We start from the raw sequence: 9,516 nt of genomic DNA on the forward strand, positions 1-9,516 counted from the left end.
GCACCGTCAGCATGGGTGCGGAAACATAGGCAACAACGCGCACTGATATTCTTGCATCTCTCCCTTCATCTTGAATCCTGAGGTATCATGCTCTTCATGCCGAACGTATACCCTCGTGTCATGGCTGTCATAATTAAAGGTTGTCAGGGAGCCCAATAACTGTAACCATCCAACTCCGAACCCAGAAAGTTGTCGCGAGAATGGCGTCTGGCGATGATGTCTTTGGACCGCAATTGCGCGGGACCTTTGACTTCACGCTCGTCTTTGAACAGACCATTCTATCAATTGTGCCTTCGGCTCTATTCATTGCCACAGCCATACCACGATTTCATTTGCTATCAAGACGACCAATCGAAGCAAGATCTGGAGTGTTACTTTTGCTCAAATTGGTAAACTCTCGAGATTCCTTCAACTACAACTCCGACACTAGACTGATTCATGCTTTATAGACATGTGGAATCGCTTTGACCTGCATCCAAATCGCGAATGTCGTGTTATGGTCGTTGTCAACGGAAGCATACCGTCGCTTCTCCATTGCCGCCAGCGTCTTGTCTCTCCTGGCAGCCGTGCTCCTTGTGCCTTTGTCATACATTGAGCACAAACGTTCCATCCGTCCCTCGAGTCTTCTGAGCGGCTACCTTTTCCTCTCCGTGCTGTTGGATCTTGCTCAAGCGAGAAGTCTCTGGATCCGCCACGGTCTCGAACGGGTTGCTGTTGTTTTCATCCTGGCTCTGTCTATTAAGAGTGTACTACTATTGCTCGAAGAAGCACCCAAGACGGGCCTTCTGGTTGAGAAGTTCAAAGATGTAGCCCCTGAAGCTACAAGCGGCATCATCAACCGGACTGTCTTTTGGTGGCTCAATGTCGTCTTTAAGAGAGGCTACCGTACCCTCATTGACATGCCTGATCTTGATGCACTTGAGGAGAAGCTCACATCAGACTGGCTCCTCGAAACTGTGGGTAAACAATGGGCCAAGAGTATGTCTTCCAAAGAAGCTCTCAACCGTACTTGACTGAAAAGCATCACAGAGGACAAGACCCGCAAGCGAGCCCTTCTTGAGGCTACTATGTGGGCGTTTCGTTACCAGCTTGGTGCTGCCATCATCCCAAGACTCGCTTTCGGAGGCTTCGTATTCGCTCAACCTTTCTTGATTAACCGTGTCATTCACTTTGTGGGTGAAGAGCCCTCCGAATTTGATCAGGGGATCATTGGCGGATTGATAGGAGCGACCGTGCTGGTGTATTGCGGTATAGCTGTAAGGCCAGAGCCCATCTTACTCTTGTACACAATGCTGATATAGATAGGCAACTCGGGCCATTTACAAACACTTGACCTACCAGCTTTTGACCATGATTAGAGGTGGCCTCATATCCCTTATATTTCAGAAGACACTGGAATTAGACAGAGTGGCCATGACAGACGCAGCACCAGTTACATTGATGAGTACTGATATCGACGGCATGACCCAGGGCTTCCAGATGATTCATGATATCTGGGGGTTCGTAATCGAGATTGGCATTGGCCTATTTGTTCTCCAGAGATACGTTGGATATCCCGCCTTTCTCATCGTCGTGCCATCATTTTGTAAGTCAACATCATGATCACCACTTCATATGGAGCTAACAATAAATAGTAAGTCTGGTGGGCATTCACTTTGTCAGCCTGGGAATGGGTCCTGCCAGGGTCGCTTGGAATCAGGGTGTGCAAAAGAGAGTTGCGCAGACTTCGTCCATGCTTTCCCAGATGAAGGGTATCAAGATGATGGGCTTGTCTGGCTACATCCACGGCTCAATTCAAGGAATTCGAATATTTGAAGTCAACTTGTCGAAGAAATTTCGTATGCTTATCGTTTGGCTGAACTGGATCGGTACGCTATCATATAATATCAACTTCAGAGGTCCATATTGACACTTACACACAGCTAACTCTGTCGATCTTCTGTCGCCCGTATTTGTGATCATTGCTGCAGTATACCTGAACCACAATGACAATGGCCTTGGTGTTGCAGAGGTTTTTACAGCACTTTCAGTTATGGTCCTGATATCATTACCGCTCGCGAACTTACTCGTCTTGTATCCATTGATTGCTTCAGGTATTGCGTGTTTTGGTCGCATTCAAACCTTTCTACTTTTGGAAAATCGGAAAGACTATCGACTATTCCTTGAGGAATACAAAGCCGAGATGCGAAGACTCGATCAGAGCTCCTCGACTGCTCCAGGTGCCATCGAACTCAAGACCATGAACCCTGGCTCAAATGCCACGTCAACGACAGGTGCTTCTAGCACATCGGTAGTTGAACTTGAAAATGCCTCTTTCAAGACAAAGGACGACACCGAGGTGCTGCACAGTATCTCCCTCAAGATTCCGCCCTCGAAGCTAACTCTTCTGATTGGACGGGTCGGCTGTGGTAAATCATCACTTCTCAAAGCCATCCTAGGAGAAATGTACATCACTTCTGGCTCTCTGGTCGTCCGGACTCCGTCGATCGCATACTGCGACCAAGTCCCATGGCTGATGAACAAAACAATCAAGGAAAACATTGTTACTGTCTTGGATTTCGATCAGGATTGGTACTCTCAAGTCACTCAAGCATGTGGGCTAGAGCAGGATTTTGCCGCACTTGATGCAGGAGATTCTACGCTTGTTGGCAGTGGAGGTGCGGCTCTTAGTGGTGGGCAAAAGCAGAGAGTGGTAAGTTCAGTAAATCTCCTTACATTTATGCGTCTAAATAATTGAATTACATAGGCATTGGCTAGAGCCGTGTATGCTCGTCAGGAACTACTACTTCTTGACGATATTTTCAGCGGCCTGGACAACACAACTTCAAACTTCGTCTTTAACCGTCTGCTTGGTCTGAACGGTCTGCTTCGACAAGATGGGATCACCGTCGTACTCGCTACGCATGCAGGCAAGTAGCAGGACCTATTCCGAGCACAGATCATCTCCCTAACATTTTTATACAGTGAAGTTCCTACATCACGCCGACTTCATCACAGTACTTGATTCTGGTAGCACGACATACAATCAAGTCAAGTTTGACTCGGTGGACCCATCTACATGGGGTATACTGGAAGAAGATTCATCGAGCGAGGAAGTCTCAGCTGCTGAAGATGGAGAAACACAAGACCAGCCAAAGAAGGACAAGCTGATACAACCGACTCCTGCAAAGGATGGCCTGGACATGTCACGAGCAACGGGTGACACGAGCCTTTACGTATTCTATATTCGAAGCGTTGGTGTTCCTCTTTGCCTGGGCTTCCTGGGTCTTGCAGCAATATTCATATTTGGCGGGAAAGTTACTCGTAAGTTCTTCGCTTCTTCTTGCATGTCACAGTTCAAATATCTGACCTGAATAGAAATCTGGCTTCGAATCTGGACGGAACGGGGAACTAACACTGACACGGATTTCTACGTCGGTATATACGCTACCATCGCTCTATTGGTCTGCGTGGCATGCTCAATCACAGTGTGGTATGATATGCTATCCCACTCGTAGATCGATGCATTGATCACTGACTGTTTAGGTACTTTTTATTGATTCTCATCCCCAAGTCGGCACAAAATCTTCATCTGCTGCTATTGGACGCAGTCCTTGCGTAAGTCAAGGCCTCGACATATGCTCTTTCTTAGAGGGAAACAAAAACTAATGGTTCACAGAGCGCCTCTATACTTCTTCACTACCACTGATCTCGGCATGACGTTGAATAGGTACTACACTTTTCAAAGCTCTAAATTCTAGCGATACTAACAACCCCTTTAGGTTCAGCCAAGACATGACATTGGTTGACCAGATGCTGCCAATGTCAATGTTTTCTACGGTGTTTGGTCAGTGATCTCAGCTTCCTCCAAATTCACATCCACTCACCTATCATAGATTCCTACTCCGTGATTGCAGAGGCAGCACTTATTGCATCGGGAGCTACCTATGTTGCGGCAATCATTCCCTTTTGCTTCGCAGCGTTGTATCTTCTCCAAAAATACTACCTGCGCACCTCCAGGCAAATACGACATTTAGATCTCGAAGCGAAATCACCCCTTTACACCCTGTTCACCGAGACACTAAGTGGTCTCATCACGGTCCGCGCTTTCGGTTGGAAGGGCAGGTTCCTTACCCTCAACTCCAAACTTCTCGACGAGTCGCAGAAACCATATTACCTCCTCTTTTGCATCCAGCGATGGTTGAATGTCGTGTTGGATCTATTCGTCGCCGGAGTCGCTCTTGTACTGATCTCATTTGCATTGAACTTCCGTGGCACCACAGGGAAGGGAGCCATCGGCTTGGCCATGGTGAACATCATCAACTTCAATACGAGCCTGTCACAACTCATCAATGCATGGACACTGCTGGAGACTTCTCTAGGAGCGATCGCGCGGCTCAAAACATTTATGGCAGACACACCTCAGGAATCACTGGAGGCTGAATGCCAGACTCCGCCTCCTGGATGGCCGACAAACGGAGGCATCGAGTTTCAGAATGTTACTGCGAGATACAGTCCGACTAGTGAAGCCGTCTTGCACAATATTTCATTGAGCATAAAGCCTGGCCAGAAGGTTGGCTTTTGCGGTCGAACCGGGAGCGGGAAGTCCTCAATGATCCTCACGCTTCTGCGAATGCTCGAATTACAAGAGGGCTCTCTTCGGATTGATGGTATAGATCTGTCTGTGCTCCCTCGACAGACCATTCGTTCACTCTTGACAACTCTACCTCAAGATCCTGTCAGGCTTGCCGGAACGGTCAGAGAGAATCTGGACCCAGAAAACAAGCTTTCTCACAACACCAGCGAAATCGAGGCTGTGCTTAAGAAGACAAACATCTGGGAGATGCTTGAGGCCCGTGGCGGTCTTGACGCAGAATTTGACTCGGTTGGCTTCTCAGTCGGCCAGCAGCAGTTGTTCTGCCTCGCGCGAGCGATCCTGCACAGGAGCAAAGTGTTGCTTCTGGACGAGGCTACGAGCAGTGTGGACAGGCAGTCGGACGAGGAAGTCAGAAAAGTCATCAACGAGGAGTTTGCTGACTGCACTGTCATCGAGGTGGCTCACCGGCTTGACAATCTCGTCGACTTTGATTTGATTGTGGTCATGGAGCAGGGGAGGATTGCCGAGACGGGGAATCCAAAGGAGTTGTTGGAAGGACCGTCGAAGTTCAGGAGTCTTTGGGATAGCCAACGTGGATAAATCACGGAGAGAACGTTGTTAAATAATGATAGATTATTTAGATGTAACGTCTCAGCTCTGTTGCAAGGTCTCCGGTCAACGATGGTTTTCATGTCTCTACTCGATAGGATAGAAGCCTTTCAGCCTGCTGCACTTCGATCTCACAGCCTTGCTAGCCTGGAGAGAAGATACTTGAACTGTCTAAGCTAAAGGCGCCACCGTCTAAAATAGGCACTACACGTATCTTGTGGCTTTCTTGGCAATATGTTCACAGCCGAGCCGTACATGAGAAATGCCTAGAGATGATATCTTAACATCCGCGGGACTGCCTAAGCTGAAAGCGCTACCATACAAATCGGGTGTTTGTGGCTTACTTGTGCAATAATCATTTCGTAGACCCAAAGCCTCGAGTTTTCAGTGTTCACTGCAATTTTAGTCTCATGCAACACGGTATTGTCCTTCAGTAGACATATTTAGCTCGTGTCATATCGTTTCTACTCTATTACGTCTCCCAAAATTCTAAAACGGCTCTAGCCACCTCATCTCCATGAGTGATAGCAACCTCGTGGCCTGCATCCAAGGTCGTGACCTCCATGCCATCTGGTCCTATGATCGCCCCAGCGTCCTCGATAAGTTCCTCCTTGACAATGACAGGGTCGGTCTCGCCAAGAACAACCAATACTTTGCCAGTTCTCAACCCAGCCGGGCCAATGCTGCCAGTTGTGTGCTGTCTTCTTACTGCCAAAAGACGTCCTAGAGCCTGCCAATCTTCCCGCTGATCGTATATGGGCGCGTATCGAATGCTACTCATGAACGCGGGAACGAAACCTCGATGATGACGCAACTGCCAGGCCATGACTGCTGCTACTGTCATTGACGGCCGACTCCTCAGGAGTACCGCATTGTCGAAAGAGCTACCACCACTCGTGTCACGACTGATTTTCCTCTCCAACGAGTTGTCCATCTGAGTGACCTCTGTGACCATCGTAGCCTCCGTGACAACCTCCTTCGGCTCAAGCCTCGATCTGACCAAGCCCTCAAGCAACCATTCTGGGAATATGCCTGTTGAGTACAGGATTTTGCTCTTCCAGCTCACATGTTCTTTTCGAATGATGCCTCCGGATGCCACGACTGTCAGTGACCGGACCATGTGGGCAAAATATCTGGTAAAAGACACAGCCACTCCCCCTCCCAGCGAATAGCCGATGAGATGGAACCCGTCATCACCTGTCCATGCTAGATGTGAAGACGCCAGCACAAGCAGGATCTGCGTAGTGTATAGCCGTACATCATACGGAATGTCATTCGGCGCGTCCGAGTACCCACGGCCAAAATAGTCGAACAGCATCACCCGATACCCTTTCCTAACAAGCTCCTCCGCGAACTCGCTCAATGCAGGGCTTGGTGTGCCGATTCCATGCATCAGCAGCACTTTCTCCCCGTTTTCCGGCCCCCACTCAAAGACTTGAATCGTGCCGTAAGGCGTCTCGACATCTCTTCCTCCAGGCAGCACGTCTGGCGGATAGGGAAGCTCATTGATAGCTTCCGGCGACAGCCGAGGTAATTGCGTTTCTCGCGGAGACGGATACCATGGCTGTTTAGATTCCTGTCTGCTTAGTAGAGGACGCAATAGTAGCCCTACAGACAGGCAGACACTTCCAGTCAAAAGCAGGTGCCCATATGGCAGGCTCAATTTGGAGATTGAGAAGCTCATAGTGCTGTTGCAGACACGGTCTATTGAAATTGTTAGGAGAAGGGAGCAGTCCCCGAGGGAGCCGTGCTTACAATGCGTTCACCCATTAATCCGATGACAGAATCCTTTGAGCGAATCCTGCGAATCACGAGGAGGCGCACAGCGAGTGCATCGTTAGCATAGTCGCCAATAGTTTAGAGTCCAGAGTTTGAAGTGAAGGAGGTTCCCAAATCTGTATGCTCTACCTAGGTATCTATCCCGCGCGCCCCGCTTTTCGCCCGATAGCGAGCTCCGGAATCACCAGCCGGCCGTGGTATTGATGCCGGTCACGGAATCAAGGGTCCAAATGTAAACTGATGAGTAATTGGGCAGGTTCTCTGAACCATCCTGTATGTATTTGAATGCGCAGAGTGTAATCAGAACGCCATACCGCCCCGTGTTATCTATGAATGCTGTTCCCGGAATCATTTCTCATGAAAGATGCGAATGTAAGAGTGACTCCACGCTCTGATGAACTCCTTCCCACACCATCCAGATTGTTATCCGGCGAGCATATCCTGTGGTGCTCGTATTGGCCCGAATTTCAATGTCGTTTTCATGTTCCATCATGCCCGCAAGTAGGCCATGGGAATACGACTCGTATCGCCTCACTTCTCCCCTTTCCAGTAATCTCTTAGCCGTAAGATAGACCGTCGCACAGTACCACTGCCAGCCTTGCCCTTCTCCTTCCCCTGAGCACCACCATCCCCGTCCCCGTCCCCGTCGCTGATCTCAACCGAAAAGCTCGGGCGAGCAGATCCGGCGGTGGGCTCCTTGATCAGCTTCCTCACGGGACGCTCGCCAGTCCAGCTCGGCTGCCGCCTTATGACGGCGGTCTGGGCGGCTGCTGTGTACACTTTCGGGCTGGACTTTGTCCTGCGGTGCTGATACCGTAGACTCTGGGAACGTTGTGGGAAGGCAGAGGCCGCCGCCGCCGCCGCCGCCGCCGCCTGGTGCTCAGCGACAGCGGGGTCATCCTGGTCGAGCAGTGACGAGTATGCGGACGCGGGGTCCTCGTCGTCATGCTCCGGGAGCAGCCGCGCGGGCCGCCGCGTGAACAGCAGCCGGGACATTGCAGACCGCGTCGGCTTTGAGTAGATTGAGAGCGCTTGAGCAGTTATCGAATGGGTTGTCGGTCCGCGCTCACTTGAAAGGAGGTGAGGTAGGAAAGCCCTTCACAGCGCGGGTCGGTGTGAGCTGATGATATGATGGCGGGGCAAGACACTGACTGAATGCCCCGCGGTGAGGGATGCAGTGAGTGATAAGGATAGACCTGTGACCCAGTTCGTGCAAAGGTCGACCCAGGCGTTTTCAGATTCTACCTCTTCTCTGCACGTCTCCCCCTTGCGAACTCCTTGGATCGCCGCAATACCAATCCGTGTGGCTGGTCAGTGAGTGGCAATGGGCGCGTTGTCGGTTTGCGTGCGTGGCGATAGTGGTTGATAGGCAGACAGAAAGGCCGACTAAGACACCCCGTCCCCTGGCTAGCCTAGGCGAGCGACGTGTGCATATTCCCAGAAAGGCATGCAGCCCCTTAGAACTAAAGCCAGAAGATTCAACAAACGAGATGGAAAAGATAAACAGACGTCTTCGTCCTTCAGAGCTGATGATTTTCGTCGATCTACGTTGTACTTTGGCAAGGTAAACAACACCTCTTGTCCACGAACCACAAGACCGACAGTCTTACAGAAGGGCAGTTGGCGGGGTCGTGTCTCAGAGACATCTGCGAATCAACAATTACCTGCAGTTCCTGCAAGGTAACAATCTTGGAAGGCTCCCTCAGGATCTTGGTAGCACTGAGCTCTCCTTGTGTTGATTGTTTCAGGACCCCTCACTGGCAGAGGGATCTACAGTCCTAAGAAGCTGTGCGAAGCTCTAAAACAAGGGTTGAGCCAGTGGTGGTGGGAGGATCGGCAGAGGCTGTTGTCTTACACCAACGGTTGGCGGAGGGTCTTCACGATTAGACCTGCTATTTGCTCCAGGGTTCCGTCAGCTATAACATGACCAGCATTTGAATTGGTAGATTGTGATAGTTGTGTCTTTTTGGTAGTCATCCTGTCAGCGCTTCACGATTTGTTTATGGTTCTGCGAATGACGTCTAAGTTACAAGACAAGAGGTTCTAAGAGTGCACAAGAATTCGTGACCAAGCAGTACGGTAGTGGCCAGACAATGTACCATAACAAAACCCGTTTTCGCTATGCCCTGCCGCTCGATTTTAGAATAAAGAATTTTATTATGATTATATTTTGTAGGCTCGCTCATCCATCATACTCAAAGATGGTTCTCATCTGATCCGGACTATAGCCAGCACTGATGGCTAGCTGCAGCAATATCCTGGCCTTGGGTGGGTTCAAGAAACCACCTCCATACATACCATCGCTAGACGGTTCAACGTAGCCACTATAGAAAAAGCAGTTAGCAATTGCAACATAGGATAATAAAGAGGGAGGAAGGAACTCGAGAGGTGTTCTAGGAGCAGCATCCTAGTTTTGGATGTGACGCTCGAAGATTGAAAGTCAAAGGGTTTAAATCAACTTCAAAGCAGACTTACTCCATTGTACGACCTCATCATCAACAATGGGACGCAGGTAGTCGTCTCTCGTCGTACAATGGAGTAAGTCTGCTTTG

The 9,516-nt window shown here is 49.8% G+C and overlaps 2 protein-coding genes across 2 annotated transcripts; one reads left to right on the plus strand and one right to left on the minus strand.

Annotated features, from left to right (window-relative positions):
- Window positions 1–1,440: 1,440 nt before the first annotated feature.
- On the plus strand, window positions 1,441–5,176 carry UCRPA7_1409 (putative abc multidrug protein; the record flags this gene model as incomplete). The annotated part of the gene is made up of 10 exons (XM_007913983.1): window positions 1,441–1,585; window positions 1,635–1,868; window positions 2,220–2,692; window positions 2,747–2,861; window positions 2,965–3,303; window positions 3,358–3,472; window positions 3,526–3,597; window positions 3,659–3,709; window positions 3,762–3,826; window positions 3,897–5,176. The coding sequence occupies 10 exons, from the start codon at window positions 1,441–1,443 to the stop codon at window positions 5,174–5,176; spliced, it is 2,889 nt and encodes a 962-aa protein (XP_007912174.1).
- Window positions 5,177–7,495: 2,319 nt separating this feature from the next.
- On the minus strand, window positions 7,496–7,960 carry UCRPA7_1410 (hypothetical protein; the record flags this gene model as incomplete). The annotated part of the gene is made up of 1 exon (XM_007913989.1): window positions 7,496–7,960. The coding sequence occupies one exon, from the start codon at window positions 7,958–7,960 to the stop codon at window positions 7,496–7,498; it is 465 nt and encodes a 154-aa protein (XP_007912180.1).
- Window positions 7,961–9,516: the final 1,556 nt, after the last annotated feature.

The sequence above is a fragment of the Phaeoacremonium minimum genome (genome assembly GCF_000392275.1).
Source record: "Phaeoacremonium minimum UCRPA7 unplaced genomic scaffold PA7_03_scaffold_91, whole genome shotgun sequence".
Lineage (NCBI taxonomy): Eukaryota > Fungi > Ascomycota > Sordariomycetes > Togniniales > Togniniaceae > Phaeoacremonium > Phaeoacremonium minimum.